At 48.1% G+C, this 17,254-nt stretch overlaps 1 protein-coding gene across 24 annotated transcripts in view; it reads left to right on the top strand.

The window, feature by feature from the left end:
- DTNB (dystrobrevin beta) overlaps positions 1–16,907 on the top strand; it is a 300,791-nt gene extending 283,884 nt beyond the window's left edge. For 7 of the 24 annotated variants that reach the window (XM_025353993.1, XM_025354008.1, XM_025354012.1 and 4 more), the window contains 4 exons: positions 5,876–6,035; positions 6,856–6,945; positions 14,831–14,864; positions 16,597–16,907. In XM_025353993.1, the coding sequence (XP_025209778.1) occupies positions 5,876–6,035; positions 6,856–6,945; positions 14,831–14,835 (255 nt within the window). In that variant the 3' untranslated portion in view covers positions 14,836–14,864; positions 16,597–16,907. The other 17 variants (XM_025354010.1, XM_025354007.1, XM_025353997.1 and 14 more) reach the window with 7 other exon arrangements.
- The last annotated feature ends 347 nt before the right edge of the window (positions 16,908–17,254 follow it).

The following is a 17,254-nucleotide window of genomic DNA, read 5'->3' as shown; positions in this document are numbered from 1 at the left end:
AGATTTAAGTCTTTGATCCATCCTGAGTTGATTTTTGTATAAGGTAAGAGATGAGGATCCAGTTTCATTCTTCTACGTGTCTTACCGATTATCTCAGCATCATTTGTTAAGTAGGGTGTCATTTCCCCATTTTTTGTTTTTGTTTGCTTTGTCAAAGATCAATTGGGTGTATTTGGCTTTATTTCTGGGTTCCCTATTGTGTTCCATTGGATGTGCCTATTTTTATACCAGTACCATGCTGTTCTGGTGACTGAGGCCTTATAGTATAGTTTGAAGTTAAGTAATGTGATGCCTCCAGATTTATTCTTTTTGCTTAGTCTTGTTGTGGCTATGTGGGTTCTTTTTTGGTTCCATATGAATTTAAGGATTGTTTTTTCTAGTTATGTGAGGAATGACAGTGGTATTTTGATGGGAATTGCATTGAATTTGTAGATTGCTTTTGGCAGTATGATTATTTTCACAATATTGACTCTACCCATCCATGAGCATGGGATGTGTTTCCATTTGTTTGTCTCATCTGTGATTTATTTCAGCAGGTTTGATAGTTTTCCTTACAGAGGTCTTTCATGTCCTTGGTTAAGTGTATTCCTAAGTATTTTATTTTACTTTATTTTATTTTATTTTTATTTTATTTTGCAGGTATTCTGAAAGGGGTTGAGTTCTTGATTTGATTCTCAGCTGGGTCGCTGTTGATATATAGCAGAGCTACTGATTTGTGTATAATAATTTTGTATCCTGAAACTTTGCTGAATTCATTTGCCAATTCTAGGGGCTTTTTGGATGAGTCTTTAGAATTTTCTAGGTATACAATCATATAATCAGCAAACAGTGACAGTTTGACTTTCTCTTTACCGATTTGGATGTCCTTTGTTTCTTTCCCTTGTCTGATTGCTCTGGCTAGGACTTCCAGTACTATGTTGAATAGAAGTGGTGAAAGTGGGCATCCTTGTCTTGTTCCAGTTCTCAGGGGGAATGCTCTCAGCTTTCCCCTGTTCCATATAATATTGGCTGTGGGTTTGTCATAGATGGCTTTTATTACATTAAGGTATGTCCCTTCTATGCCAGCTTTGCTGAGGGTTTTAATCATAAAGGGATGTTGGATTTTGTCGAATGCTTTTTCTGCATTTATTGAAGCGATCATGTGATTTTTGTTTTTGATTCTGTTTATGTGGTATATCACATTCATTGACTTACATATGTTAAACCATCCCTGCATCCCTGGTATGGAACCCACTTGATCATGGTGGATTATCTTTTTGATATGCTGTTGGATTTGGTTCACTAGTATTTTGTTGAGGATTTGTGCATCAGGGATATTGGTCTATAGCTTTCTTGTTTTATGTCCTTCCCTGGTTTTGGTATTAGGGTGATACTGGCTTCACAGAATGATTTACACAGGATTCCCTCTTTTTCTCTCTTTTGGAATAGTGTCAATAGGATTGGTACCAATTCTTCTTTGAGTGTCTGATAGAGTTCAGCTGTGAATCCATCTGGTCCTGGACTGTGTTTTGTTGGCAATTTTTTTATTACCATTTCAATCTCGCTGCTTGTTATTGGTCTGTTCAGAGATTCTGTATCTTCCTGGTTTAATCTAGGAGAGTTGTATATTTTCAGGAATTTATCCATCTCCTCTAGGTTTTCTAGTTTATGCATGTAAAAGTGTTCATAGTAGCTTTAAATCTGTTGCATTTCTGTGGTATCAGTAGTAGTATCTCTTGTTTCATTTCTAATTTAGCTTATTTGGATCTACTCTCTTCTTTTCTTGGTTAATCTTGCTAATGGTCTACCAATTTTGTTTATCTTTTCAAAGAACCAGCTTTTGGTTTCATTCACTCATTCGTTTGTTCATTTTTGAGATGGAGTCTCGCACTGTTGCCCAGCCTGGTGTGCAGTGGTGTGATCTCAGCTCACTGCAGCCTCCACCTCCCGGGTTCAAGAGATTCTCCTGCCTCAGCCTCCCGAGTAGCTGGGATTACAGGCGTGCACCACCATACCCTGCTAATTTTTGTTTTTTCAGTAGAGATGGGGTTTCACCATGTTACCCAGACTGGTCTCGAACTCCTGACCCCAAGTGATCCACCCACCTTGGCCTCCCAAAGTGCTGGGATTACAGGCGTGAGCCACCGTGCCTGGCTTGTTTCATTTATCTTTTGTATTGTTTTGTATGTGTGTGTTTCAGTTTCATTTAGTTCTGCTCTTCTGCTGGGTTTGTTATTTCTCTTCTGCTGGGTTTTGGCTTGAATTGTTCTTATTTCTCCAGTTCTGTGAGGTGTGACCTTAGATTGTCTGTGCTCTTTCAGACTTTTTGATGCAGGCATTTAATGCTGTGAACTTTCCTCTTAGCACCGCTTTTTCCATATCCCAGAGGTTTTGATAGATTCTGTCACTATTATTCAGTTCAAATAATTTTTAAATTTCCATCTTGATTTCATTGTTGATCCAACCATCATTCAGGAGCAGATTATTTAATTTCCATGTATTTGCATGGTTTTGAGGGTTCCTTTTGGAGTTGATTTCCAATTTTATTCTAATGTCGTGTGATAGAGTACTTGATATAATTCTGGTTTTCTTAAATTTACTGAGACTTGTTTTGTGGCCTATCCTATGGCCATTTTACATTTCTATCAGCAGTGTATTAGGGTTCTAATTTCTTCACATCCTTGCCAACACTTGTTACTACCTGTCTTTTTTATTATAGCCATCCTTGTGGGTGTGCAGTGGTGTCTCATTGTAGTTTTGATTTGCATTTCCCTAATAATGTTGAGCATCTTTCCATGTACTTATTGGACATTTATATATCTTTGGAGGAATGTCTCTGCAGATCCTTTGCCCATTTTACAATATTATTTATCCTTTTATTATTGAGTTGTAAGAGGAGTTCTTTATATATTTTATATATAGATCATGTATCATATATAATTTGCAAACATTTTCTCCCTTTCTGGGGGTTGACTTTCACTTTCTTGATGGTATTCTTCAAAGCACAAAAGTTTTACTTTTGATAATACTCAGTGTATCTAGTTTTTCTTTCATAGCTTGGGCTTTTGATGTCATATCTAAAAAGTCATTGCCTAGGCTGGGTGCAGTGGCTCACGCCTGTAATCCCAGCACTTTGGGAGGTCGAGGCAGGCGGATCACGAGGTCAGGAGATCGAGACCATCCTGGCTAACCTGGTGAAACCCCATCTCTACGAAAAATACAAAAAATTAGCCAGGCGTGGTGGCGGGCGCCTGTAGTGCCAGCTACTCGGGAGGCTGAGGCAGGCGAATGGCATGAACCCGGGAGGCAGAGCTTGCAGTGAACCGAGGTAGCGCCACTGCACTCCAGCCTGGGTGACAGAGCGAGAATCCATCTCAAAAAAAAAAAAAAAAAGTCATTGCCTAATCCAAGATTATAAATCCTTCCCCTCATGTTTTCTTCTAAGAATGTTATAATTTCAGCTCCTATGTTTAAGTTATTGATTCATTCTGAATTGATTTGTCCATATGTTGTTTAATGATGTCTTTTGAAAAGCAGAGGTTTGGCCGGGCTCAGTGGCTCACACCTGTAATGCTAGCACTTTGGGAGGCCGAGGCAGGTGGATCACCTGAGGTCAGGAGTTCGAGGCCAGCCTGGCCAAGATGGCGAAACCCCGTCTCTACTAAAAATACAAGAATAGCCAGGCATGGTGGCATGCACGCACCTGTAATCCCAGCTACTCTGGAGGCTGAGGCAGGAGAATCGGTTGACCCCAGGGGACGGAGGTTGCAGTGAGCCAAAATCGTGCCACTTCACTCCAGCCTGGGTGAAAAAGTGAAACTCCGTCTCAAAAAAAAGAAAAAGAAAAAGTTTAAAATGTCAATGAAAGCCAGTTTATCTGTTTTGTTTTGTTTTTACATATCATGGTTTGGGTGTTTTCTTAGAGAAGTTTTATAATTTTAGCCCTTATAGTTACTATGATCCATTTTAGTTTTAGCTCTTATAGTTACTATGATCCATTTTGATTTAGTTCATGTTTATTTATATCATGGAAAGATCTCAGAAAGCATGCTAAGTGATTAAAGCAAATTGCAAAGTGATATGAGCAGTACAACACCATTCATGCAAAATTTAAAAGCATGAAATACCATTTATTATTCATAGCTATATATGCACATATAGGTTAAAAGTTTCACACCAAAATCTTTGATAATGGTTGCCTCTGAAGGGAGGAGAGGAAAGAACTGGAACAGGAAAGAACTGGTGGTCAAAGCAGTCTTCAGATTTATCTGCAATATTTTTAGGTTGAAATACATTTGACACGATATGAAGTTACCAATTTGGGGTGGTTAATTATGTTGTACTTTTTAGTTTTCTGTATTTTTTTAACTTCTTGAAATACACACACATACATACACACACACACACACATACACACACAAATGATTCAAAGTAAGAACCACAGAAAACAATCCATTTCTGTTGAGTTTGGTGGCCACACGGTTGAAGCACTGCAGTGGGGTATGGTGTGTCCAGCCTGTCTACCTGTTCAGGGCCAATTCTGTTTGTATGTGAGGTTTCTGAGCTAGCTCCCCAGAAGGATAACTATCTTCATTTGAACTCACTCTCACACTTTGGCTTATATTTTTTCCAGTTTTGCTTCCACAGAAAACCCTAGTCCACCTGTCACACTCAGTTCATGTTGTGCTGAAGAGCTCCAGAGCCCACATCTCAGTGAGCGGCCCTTGATTCGTTTTCTCCTTTTATTTATTTTATCCCATTGCTCCAAACTTTCTCCACAACTGTACCAGGGCCTCCCAAGGAAAGCTCAGTTTCTGTTTACTACGTGTCCTTTTCACCTCGTCCCTACGGGATGGCCCCAGACAGCCTCGCTGTGTGTGTGCAGTGCGTGTGGCATGACTGGCCCGATGGCCCCGCTTGCAGCCTGCAGCCAAGCTCCCCACATGCTCAGAGCATGCCCTGGGGGAGTGGGGGCGCAGCCTGCAGAGTGCACACTGCCACCCTTGGAGTCAAGGGGTTCTTCCCGTGCCTCCCACTGGCAAGCTGTGTTGCCTGACACAATGCTTTCTTTTCCTTCTATAAAATAGATATAAAAATATACACCCTGGCTAGGTGTGGTGGCTCACACCTGTAATCCTAGCACTTTGGGAGGCCAAGGCAAGCAGATTGCCTGAACTCAGGAGTTAAAGACCAACCTGGGCAACATGTTGAAACTCTGTGTCTACTAAAAATAGAAAAAATTAGCCCAGCATGGTGGTACACGCTTGTAGTCCCAGCTACTCGGGAGGCTGAAGCAGGAGAATCTCTTGAACCTGGGAGGCGGAGGTTACAGTGAGCTGAGATTGCACCACTGCACTCCACCTGGGCAACAAAGCAAGACTGTGTCTCCAAAAAGGAAGCATATACATATATAAATATATACATACACACACACTCACACACACGTATGTCCTTTCCACTGACAGGTTGCCGGGGGTGGGTGGGGTGGTCCAAATGAGAACGTGTGCATGAATGTGTTTGCAAACAAAATGAAAGCTGTTTGCATGTTACTTCCTGCCCCGCTAGCCAAGCCCTTCTAGAGCCCTGGCCCAGCTATATGCTCACTCTGTCTTCCTGAGAGTCCTCCACCACTCTGTGCCAGCCTCTTCTTTCCCTCCCATTCTTGGTCTCTTCTTATGATGTTCTTTCTTCCTGCCCTGCACGACCCCTTCCTTTTTTCCTTTTCTTCCTCTCTCCAGTCTTGGAAGCAGCCTGACTCCTTCCTTTCAAGTATGATCTTGTACCACTGAACTGAGGCCCGCTGGCTGGCTCCGGTTGACAGAGAAAAAGTACTTTCTTTCTTCCTCAAAGAGGTCAGGTACTTGAGATAACATATTTTCTCTCTTTGAATCTCCAGGCTCAGGCCACAGGGTCACCACATACATCGCCCACCCATGGAGGCGGCCGGCCGATGCCCATGCCAGTGCGCTCCACGTCTGCCGGCTCCACCCCCACCCACTGTCCGCAGGACTCACTGAGCGGAGTTGGGGGAGACGTGCAGGAGGCCTTTGCACAAGGTGAGTTTCTGGAGCAGAGTTCAGCAGGGAGCTGAAGGGATCTGCAAACATGGACAAGATTCCTGCTGAGGTTTTTCCATTTCTCTTTTGTGCTCTTGGCTTGAATGATCAGATTTTGACAGACAGTGTAAATAAGTCAGGTGCTGGCCCCTTCTCATGAGACTGGCTGGTCTCCAGCAGGAGGGCTGCAGGCTTCCGATGTGTGCCAAGAACAGGCCTCCTGGGATTCTCTGCCCTTTTTTCTGGATTATGGGAAGTGCTTTGTCCTTTGAGCTTCGTGTCCTCCAGAGGAATTGGATGGAATAATTCCCTGGCCTAGAAGGGACTGTAACAGGCACTGTAACTGGGACCGTGCTGACAGCATAGTGTGCACGCCATTGCCACAGTCATCGGAGGAGCTAGTGACCAGCAGTATTAAGTAGTTGGGTGGGGATTCAGAGGGAAGTCCTGCTGGGGCTGGAGGTGAGAAGGGGAGGTGGTGGTGGTGGTTGTGGAGAGTAGAGCCCCACCCCCACAAGGCTGAGGAAGACCTCGGTGGAATGCTTATTCTGGAACCCAGCTCTGGATTGTGTGGTGGTGGCAAAGCGTGGAATTGACAGGATGCTGCTCCCTAGGTAGAGAGGGCAGAGGGAGAGGGACCAGTGGGCTGGTGCCTCCTGCCCCCAGTGTGGCTGGGAGTGGGTGGAGCTGCTGCGGCCCCATCTCCCCTTAGGTATTCCACACCTGTGTCCTCCGGCCTGGCAGAATGGAGGCGTTTGCTCAGCCGTCTCTTCTCCATGCTCACCCCCCTGGCATCCCTATCTGCTCTGCCTCTCCTCAGGTACGAGGAGAAACCTCCGCAATGACCTGCTGGTGGCAGCTGACTCCATCACCAACACCATGTCATCCCTGGTGAAGGAGCTCCATTCAGGTGAAACCCAGAGCTCCCACCCGGCTTCCCGGCCTCCCCTGCCTCGCCCACGCCCTTCTCACTTCCTCACCAGCTCTGGCAGAACCTCACCACCCAGCTCGCACCACCCCATTTCACCACCCAACTTTGCCTTCTAGGAACACATTGGATGTCTCCGCCCAGAGAGCCTCTGTCACACAGGATTGCATAGGGGCGGTTTCACATTCAGGCTATCTCAGGAGTGCATCTTGTGGAGCAAGCTGAATTTGGAGAAATTCAGACCTTTCAGTGCAGGCAGGCCCCCTTCCTACTTACCCCGTCTTCTATCTGTGCTTTGTCCACAGCCGCTCTCTCCCTAGGCCTGACCGACCGCCTCATTCTGAAGCTTCCCTGGAAGTCTGGAGCCGAATCAGCCAGGAAAGCTCTGGACCTTCCCCTCCTGCCTTTCTGCTCTCTCCTGTTTGATTTGGTTTTGAAGCCTATTCCCTCCTTTTGTCCATGACCAGGCTCTGATTTCACCTGAAGTTCATGACCTGAGTCTGTCGCCTCTTCCACTCCTCGTGCTCAGCTCATCTGTGACTTCTTTCTCAGTCTCTCCATCACCTCGCCACATCAGTGACTTCCCAAAGACCTTTACCTTACATAAAACCCAGGAAAGAGAGAGAAAATAAAAGGCCATTCACATATCATCCTATCTCCAGGAATCCCCATGACTCTGCCAGTTACGTAGGGGCCAGAGAGTCACTAACGATTTCACAGCGGTGGGGTTTCCGTGTTTTCTGTTAAACTAATGGTTTCCCTTCCTAAGTGCTGTAGGTCACTCACACTGATGGTTCTCTTTTGTTTCTTTCCACCTAATGTAGTGCTTTTAAATACCTTGAAGTAGCTTAACAGGGCTATTAAATAAAAAGATAAAGCAGTTTTTCCATGGACCATTCAAACACATAGATTTATTCAAACACTCTTAGGGAAGGCAAGCCTTGGGTATGTTTCAGCCCTTCGTAGGAGAAAGCTCACATGTTTCGGGTTGTCATGGGACTGGACAGACCCCCCAGCTCTGCTCTCAAATCTGCCTATTTTCATACAGACCAAAGTGAGTGTGTGGCCCAGGCTATTCTTTCCAGCCAGTGAAGGTCAGACGCTGCTTCTCTGGTTTGATGGCGCCACCCTCTCCATTCTAGCACTGTTTCTCAACCCCCGTCAGAAGCACGGCTCCCCTCTGTACCCATGAACAGAAGAGGTGACAGCCTTTGGGATGACCTCACAGGTGATTAGAAGGCACTTTCCCTAATACAGCTCCCCACAGATGCCAGAGAAATCCCACTTTTAGAGGAAATTTCTTAGGGAATTTCGGGCCATGGAAATTAACTACACTTGTACTTCATGGCCACTTATTAGAGTTTATGCAAAATAAGTGGCTTCTGCGTTCATCGTGCTGGGGTGAGAGGTCATTAAATACCATTAAGCATAAAGCACATAGAGACCAAATAGCTTCACAAAAATTTAAAGGTTATAGGAATACTCAGCAGTGTCTCATAGTAGGAAAGAATGGTTTCAACAAAATTATGTAGTGTAATTTGGAAGGTGCCTTAGAGAGCACATTGTCCAGTCCCTTACTTTAGAAATGTTGCATATGCTTATCAGAAAAGTTGTCTGCCTAAGGTCGTGCAGCTTGAAGGGGGAAAGCTGGTCCTAGAACTTGGGTCTTCAGAGCATTAAGCCAGAGATCTTACTCCCCTCCAGGACAAGACATCAAACCCAGAGTCCCAGAGGCCCCTTTCCCTGATGTTCTTTCAGTCACTGAAGCCTGCAGGTAGATGTGGACCAAAGCCACACATGGCATGGTATCCCTCTAACATGCAGACATAAACTCCCTTTACATGTGAGGGTACCAATTTCTCAATGAATAGAACAGCTTCGCCCAACACCAACACGTTTTTACTATCTCCTTGACAGTGACTTGACAGGTTTTTGTTCCAATGAGAGGACATACTTGGATTATCTTTACATATAGTCTATACAGTATATACATACTGTATGTACATAGCTTGTACTCCTCATCTTTATAAAGTTTTTTCACAGATAATGGAATCCTAGAATTGGAAAGGATCGAGGCCAGGCACAGTGGCTCACGCCTGTAATCTCAGCACTTCGGTAGGCTGAGGCAGGTGGATCACCTGAGGTCAGGAGTTCAAGACCAGCCTGACCAACATGGTGAAACCCCATCTCTACTGAAAATACAAAATTAACCGGACGTGGTGGTGCATGCCTGTAATCCCAGCTACTCGGGAGGCTGAGGCAGGAAAATCACTTGAACCTGGGATGCAGAGGTTGCATGAGCCGAGATTGCGCTGCTGCACTCCAGCCTGGGCAACAAGAGCAAAACTCCATCTCAAAAAAAAAAGAAAAAGAAAAAAATTGGAAAGGATGTTAGAAGTCATTTAATCTAACTTGCCACCCAATAAAACAGTCCTCTGAATATTTCCAGTGAGCTCATTCATGATCAACTCTAATCACTGGAAAGTTCTTCCTCAGTGGGGAGCCAAAATCTGCCTTTCTGTAATTGATTTATCCCTGTCCTCCAAAGCCACCCAGGACAAGCTCAGTCCCTCCTCTGCAGGCTCACCTGTCACGGGTTGGATGGCAGATGATAACCCTTCCTAGCGTTCTCCTCTGAAGACTGCTACACCCAATTCCTTCAACCTTTCCAAACATGACATGGTTTTCTCTTACCAGCCTGCTTGACCACACCAGGATGTGGCCATTTTCCAAGGCTCCTATTCAAAGTGCATGCCCAGGGCTGGGCACCCTGCTGTCCATCACAGGGGATCTTGTCCCTGCAGAGCACAAGGCATCTGTGACCCTCTTGAGTGGCCCCTGGAAAAGCACCTTAGACAGCATTAGCGCTTCCCACATAGCCACTTTGCGCTGTGCGGTCATTTTAAGTTTATCATCAGCTAAAACATCCGGATTTTTTTTTTTTTTTTTTACAGAACCCCATATTAATCTAGGTATTCCCCCACCATATATTGTATGGTCACTTTCTTAAACCTGAATGCAAGACATTAGATGTCTCCCTGGTCATCACCAGCTGAGGGCAGACAGGCACAGAACGGAGGCACGCAACCCCACACCGCACGCCCCCTGCCCCGGTCAGGAAAGTGAGTGATGTGACTGCACTGCTCCTTGTGGCTCTGGGCTCACGGGCTCCTATTCAACAGTGCTGGGGCGTGGGCCACACAAGTGCAGACTGGTGAGCTGAAGCACCCTCGGAGGCCTGCAGCCAGGAGCTGTTAGCTAGAGTTTCCTCCCAAGCCTCAGCAGTTGCTTTGTTCACCCTCCTTCTGAACTTGTCCTGTGCTGAAGGGTCACTGGCCTCCCTGGACTTGTTTTCACAGCAGAGGAAGGTGCAGAGGAAGAAGAAGAGAAGATGCACAATGGGAAAGACAGAGGTAAAGGCAGCTCAACAGGACTCCTAGTTTAAATGGGGAGCCAGAGCTCATGGATGAACTGCCCCCCACTTTGTTTCTGCCTTCCTCCCTGCCACCACCTTTCCCAGAGCTTTCGGACCCGAGTTCCCTGTACCTACTTTTCCCATCTGACAGTCAGGTTTTACCTTCCAGGAGCCAATGTCAGTCAATCACCAAGAGCTTCATTTCCTGATCCTGGGATAGGTGGTTGGGATACAGGAAGTAGATACAAGTAGAACACAAAAGATGACCCTTTGACTGGAGAAGTTTATGATCTAGTTAAGAAAGCAAGACCAGGCCGGAGCGCGGTGGCTCATGCCTGTAATCCCAGCACTTTGGGAGACTGAGCCGGGTAGATCATGAGGTTAGGAGTTCAAGACCAGCAGCCTGGCCAACATAGTGAAACCTCATCTCTACTAAAAATACAAAAAATTAGCCAGGTGTGGTGGCAGGTGCCTGTAGTCTCAGCTACTTGGGGAGGATGAGGCAGGAGAATTGCTTGAATCCAGGATACGGAGATTGCAGTGAGCCAAGATCGCGCCACTGCACTCCAGCCTGGGCAACAAGAGTAAAACTCCATCTCCAAAAAAAAAAAAAAAGGAAGACCAAAAATGCAAAATAAACAGGAGATCAAATGAAGTGACAGAAAAAGCTAATCATAAAACTTTCAACATATAAGTATAATAAGGGTTTCTGAAAAGGAAGATATTATTGTGGGCCAGAATAGCCAAGTGGTTTTGTGGCTTCGTGGAAGAATAAAAGCAAGAAGGGAAGGTGTCAGCAAAGGACAGTAGTGCCTTCCTAGTTTCATTATATATCAAACCTGCTTAACACATGACATCTGGGAAGAGCTGCATGGAATGATTTTCACATATGATGATCTCATCTAATCCTTAACAACACTGTGAGACAAATTCGAATATCCCTGTTTTACCCATGAGGAAATAGGCTCAGAGAGCTGTTGTTCATGTAGCTGTTGAATGGCAGAGATTAGGCCGGGTGTGGTGGCTCACTCCTATAATCCCAGCACTTGGGGAGGCCGAGGTGGGTGGATCACTTGAGGCCAGGAATTCGAGACCAGCCTGGCCAACGTGGTGAAACCCTGTCTCTACTAAAAATACAAAAATTAGCCAGGTGTGGTGGTGCATGCCTGTAATCGAAGCTACTCGGGAGGCTGAGACAGGAGAATCCCTTGAACTCAGGAGGCAGAGGTTGCAGTGAGCCAAGATCATGGAACAGCACTCCAGCCTGCGCGACAAAGAGAGACTTTGTCTCAAAAAAGCAGAGAACTGGGTCTTTCTGACTCCAAACTTCATGCTCTTAATCTTCATCCTTCTATGTTATACTGAACAGAAAACAAAATTTTCTTTGGATATTTGAGGGTGAGCTGTCCTTCTGTCGCACATTAATGTGTTAGTTGCTGGATTCCTCCTAAACATCAGCTCCCCAAGGCAGAGATTTTAGTCTGTTTTGTTCATATTGTGTTCCAGTGCCTGGTGCTTAGTAGGAAGTCAATACATGAGCAAATCAAAGGAAATAAATGGGGTGATGAGATAGAGAGTACCTTATCAGGGGAGAGAAATGCAGTGGCTGGTCACCCCAAGGAGGTGAAGGTAGGGAGAGCAGGAAGGATGCGGAGGAGCCAGCAGCAGCCTTCCCAGGGAGGAATTCTGAACAAGGCTCGGGGGAGTGAAAGAACCTGCAGGTGATAAATGGCACAGCCTGAGTTTAACTCTAATACCCATGCTTTAGTCTGAGCAGAACTGGTAGACTAAGGGAAGTGGAGTGGTCTTATTTAAGGAAGGATATAAGTCAAGTGGGAGCTACAGGTAAGGAAGCTGTGACAAGAAAGGGAAACCTATGGGACAGCAGGTCTGGGGTGTTCTTGGCCCATAGGGGCTGGTGTGGCTAAGAGAGAGAGGTCTTTGGAGTCTCAGGGGGCAAGGAATTTGTCAGCAAGGAATTGAAATTGCTGAGGAAGAAACTGGGAGAAGAGGAAGAACATTCTGCAGATTCTGAAATCATCTAGTGAGTCTGAGCTAGTCCTGGGAGGAAGTGGACAGCAGCACCACTGAGTTGATGAGAATGATGTATGTGGCATGGACGCCAAAAGGTCAGACTAGGCTGGCCATGGTGGCTCACGCTTGTAATCCCAGCACTTTGGGAGGCTGAGGCAGGGGGGTCACTTGATGCCAGGAGTTCGAGACCAGCGTAGGCAACATAGCAAGACCCCATCTCTACAAAAAATAAAAGTAATTAGCCAGATGTGGTAGTGCACACCTGTAGTCCCAGCTGCTTGGGAGCCAGAGGCAGGATTGCTTCAGCCCAGGAGTATAAGGCTGCAGTGAGCCATAGTCATGCCACTGCATTCCAGCCTGGGTGACAGAGCAAAGCCCTATCTCTAAAAAATAAAAATAAAAGGTCACATTAGAGAGAGTAGTGTGTCAGACATCTAGGAATGCTTCATAGAAATGTAGAAACAGTTGACTTACGCACACACATAAGAAAGAAGGCAGGAGGGCAAGAGGTGAAGAGATAGATAAATTTACACTGGTGTAAACACATGCTCCAAACACATGCACACACACACGCACATGCCAACCAAATCCCAGCATTCATGTGGAATGTTCCTGGCTGAAGACGTAACAGCTGCATCTCTGGCCTCCCTTCACCTGCCCCTCCCTTCCCCAGTAGCTTTTTCCCATGGCCTCTCCTCAGTCCCCTTCACTCCCCCAAAGCAAACCTAGGACTCTGCCCCAGCCACTGAGGCCTTGCCCTGGCTACGAACTCCAGCCCTTATCCTGGTTCCATTCTGAGTGTGGGCCGTGCCTCACATGGGAATCAGACCGTGTTTCCCTTGCCCGGCCCTCCAGGCCCCAGGGTGCTGTCTCTGCACCTGCACTGCCCTGTCCTCATCAGACTGGGTTTCCCTTTCCCGGCCCTCCAGGCCCCAGGGCGTTAATCTTTGTACCTACACTGTCCTGTCTGCATCAGACTGGGTTTCCCTTGCCTGGCCCTCCAGGCCCCAGGGTGCTGTCTCTGCACCTGCACTGCCCTGTCCTCATCAGACTGGGTTTCCCTTGCCCAGCCCTCCAGGCCCCAGGGTGCTGTCTTTACACCTGCACTGCCCTGTCCTCATCTCTTGTTTCTGTGCCTCTTGCTCTTAGAGCTCCTTGTCTGTCTTTCAATGCATATACTAGAATGCCTGTATGTCTATGTGAAATCTTTTTGTGGGAATGCCTGAATTTTATGTGACTTTCTGGTGTCATCCCTAAGGCCAAGAGTGTTAATAGTTGGGGTGAGAGATGGTAGAGTTTTTATGTTTGGCTCTCCACATTATACAGGTCCTATGATATGTCCCTGAAACTACAATGTAGCTGATACATAGGCATTTTTCTAAGACTAAGTGTTTTTGTGGGTGGACCTCCTGATTCTCTGCCATGAGCTAGGCCTGAAATTTTACAGACCTAGAACTAACTGCAGTCACCTGGACACCAGAGATCTGTAACTGTCAACTGTAAAGAGAGAGAGAGAGTGTATTTGCTTCTTTGGGGTTGAAACCATGCTGACGTAATATAAACAGAATTTGGTCAGCACTGTCAGGCAAACAGTCTGCTCGATAGGGAAACTCTGAGAGTCAAATGGGACTTTTGAAGAATCTGGACCAAGCTGAACTTCCCTGCCATATTCACCCCTACCTCACGCCTCTCCCTGTTCGCCCCTGGCTGGCTGGCTGGCTGCATCCTGGGGAACGCTTCTGCTCCATTGGGGTACCCTTCCTCCTATGCATCTTCTCAGAGAAGTGTAACCAAGACACACAGAAGCACAGACTGACACCTTCCCCCATAGTATGTCTTCTCCACCCTCCAGAGCCTCATGTTACGCTCCTGTGTCCTTCAGAATCTCCCCTCCCAGACCCTGCCATCCCGGTGTGGGGGCTGTAAATCCAGTTTGCATCCATAAAGAGCCCTGGTGCAAGGCTGGACAGCAGTGGCCCTCAGAGAACAGAACAGGCTCGGGAGGGGCCAGGCAGTGCTCGAGCCCCGGGTGAGCAAGCGCATGGCTTTTCAAAGCAGACTATCTGCAGGAGGGGGACTGCCCTCACCCAAGGTGCAGTCCCTTGGGGAACTTTTAGAGCTGGGTAGGCTTTGCCCCCCTCATGTAACTGCTCCCTGGATTTAAGGAGATTTGATTCCATTTTTAATGACTTTCCTTCTCCTGAGAAGCATCTGTCTCCATAGCTGCCTTGGGTTGGCTATGGTAGTAGAAAGTATGACTCTAGCCTGCTGTCATACCTGGGTGGGAAAAGTCAACACACAAGTAACAGGGGAGAAGCAAGGAAGCCCCTGGAGTGGGTGGTTCAGGGAAGCATAGTCTGGGGCATGAGAAGACCTGGCCGTGACCTCAGCGTGTTGTTTCTGCCCGTGCTGCCACAGGTTAGCAGAGGAGCCGGACACAGAGGAAGCTCAGGTGAGTACAGAGAGTCCTCTGCCTCCCCACGGCCCCTCCCTCCTTCCTCAACATCTTCCCTTCCCTTTCCTTTCTGCAGTCACAGGTCCCAAGCCAGGACAGTCCTAACAGGTGAAGATGCAAGAGCCCGACTCCCTTCCCTTTGCCCACCCTGGCCATGTGCCCTCCTTGCCCTATTTCTAGGCCATGTCCTGTCTTGCACGGCACTGTCTGCATGCCTGGTCCTTGGGCATGGCCTGGTGACCTCTGTGTTGGGATGGCGTTGGCAGACCCAACACCGTTGGCTGCAACAGGGCGTGCTGAGCAAGGCCACCTCCCTGGGGAGCACTGCCTCCCATGCTCCTTTACCATAGCCACTGCCCACTTCCTTCCTGGGATCCAAACCACAGCCAGTGCGTCCCTGGATTCTGTCACCCAGCACTGCACCGAGTCACAGTCCCTAACCCACAGACATGTGATTCATGCAGGATCACACTACATATAGGGCTGACCAAGCCGCTACCCATGGTGCCCGGCCAAGCTGCACCTTCTCACTTCCTGAAGAAGCAGTGCAGAAAAGTACAGACTGCTCCAGTGGCAGATGCTCATTGCCTTTAGGAATTAGTCATTCCCATTTTCCATCTCCACACCTTAACTCTTTCTAGTCCCAGCGCCAAGATATCAGACTTCTCCATTTTAAAATCTTGTCTTCCCTCCCCCTTCCCCTACTTCTTATATTTAAAAATTAGGCATCTTCCTTAGGTGAAAAAGCCAGGGCCCTAGCCCCACAATCCAGAAAAGGAGTCTTTTCAGACTTTCCCAAGTCTTGTCATCCTGGAATAGCTTCTGGCCCTCTCAGCCCTCTCTGCCCAACTGCGCCAGGCCATTGAAGGGCTCTGCCCGTTCCCCTGGGGCCCCTGCAGCCTCAGCCTGCGCTGACTCTGGATTGTGCAAGCTGAGAGGTGGGCAGCACCTGGGCCACGCGCATTCTCTCGCTGCCCTGGAAATCACAGTGCCCCAGGGGCCTGGAGAGACGCTTCTCCCTAAACTCACTGTGCACATTCAGGCAAGGTCCTTTCCCAAGCAAGCCTAGGCCGTGGCAGCCGAGGAGGGAAATCAGGAACTGACTCGCCCTGCAGGAGCCTGCCAGAGCCCCTCTCTCCCCCGGGCGGAAGGAACTGGGGTGCAAGGAAACGTGGCAGAGCCATGTGCCCCCACCGCCTTGTTGCACATGGAGGAAACCAAAGCCCCACACCGGAAGCTGTATGCCAGAAGCAGAATTGGAGCCGGTTTTTCTGCCTCCTAATCGTGCCCTCTCTGACCCACATCAGGGGTGATGAGAAACACCAACAGTCGGGAGTTAAACTAAAAGCATTAAACTTGGGCGCCGCGGTTCCATGGATGCCCGGGCCTGCGCTCTGGTGGCCTGGGGCTGAGGCTTCCTCCCTTTCCTCTTTGTATTCATCGGCACACCTCAGTCCTCCCTGCCCTTCTCCTGGGCCACAGTTCTCCCCAAGAAAGCACCCCATTCCAAACCTTGCATTGTGAACCCAGTTCTCCACGGAAACACTTCCTGACTCTCAGGAATGGTAGCAGAGGACCCTAGGTACCACCCTTCAGCTCAGCGCTTGAAAGGCGCCCAGCATCCTAGCAGCCCCTCCCCGCAGGGCCTCCTGTTCACAGTAGATGTTAGCAGCTTTTGTCCTGAACCCTCAGCAGTGCCCGTGACTAACGGTGAGTGTGTCTTGCGCAGGCACAGAGGACGAGGAGCAAGCTGGCGCCGACATGGCGAAGGCAAGGTCTTCCCCCAGAGGCACATTCCTCTCCATCTTTCCACCGCACACCTGGACCAGGCTTGCAGGCTGCCAGACGTCACTCCACCCGCCAGGGAGAGGGGAGCCAGAGCCGGTGGGAAGCGGGGAGGGGCTGCGTGACACAGCTGGTGGGCCTCCCCCTGCACAGCCCTGCATGTACTAGCACCTTCATCACTCCCCTCAGGGCATGGTCTCATCTCCGCATCAGGAATTTACCTGGAGGTTGAAAAGAGAAAAGAAAAAGCACCAAGCTCTTGTGTGTTTGTGACCTGATAGAACTCTGCCTGGCGTCTGGCCAGCACGTGGGGTGTTCCCAAACGTGGGGGCACAAGTTTCCTTATCTTTGACCTTTAAGAACCAACAGGTTTCTTCTAGCGTGCAAAGAAAGCGTCAGGCCTTGCTCGGCTCTGTAGACATTCACACCCTGGCCACGGTGCTAAAAATAGCCTCACACTGGTTAGGCTTCCGCCCGCCCCGTGTGATGCCGCCGCCTGCAACCCGGGAGGGAGGGGCGGAGATCGCGCCGCGCGCCGCAGCCCGGCTGGCCGCCTGGCAGAGGGCGGGAGGGACTCTCTGCGCCGCGGACTCCGTGGCCGC

The sequence above is a fragment of the Theropithecus gelada genome, chromosome 13, assembly GCF_003255815.1.
Source record: "Theropithecus gelada isolate Dixy chromosome 13, Tgel_1.0, whole genome shotgun sequence".
Classification (NCBI taxonomy): Eukaryota; Metazoa; Chordata; class Mammalia; order Primates; family Cercopithecidae; genus Theropithecus; species Theropithecus gelada.
The sequence above is the reverse complement of the archived record's forward strand: the minus strand, read 5'-3'. Positions and strand labels throughout refer to the sequence as shown.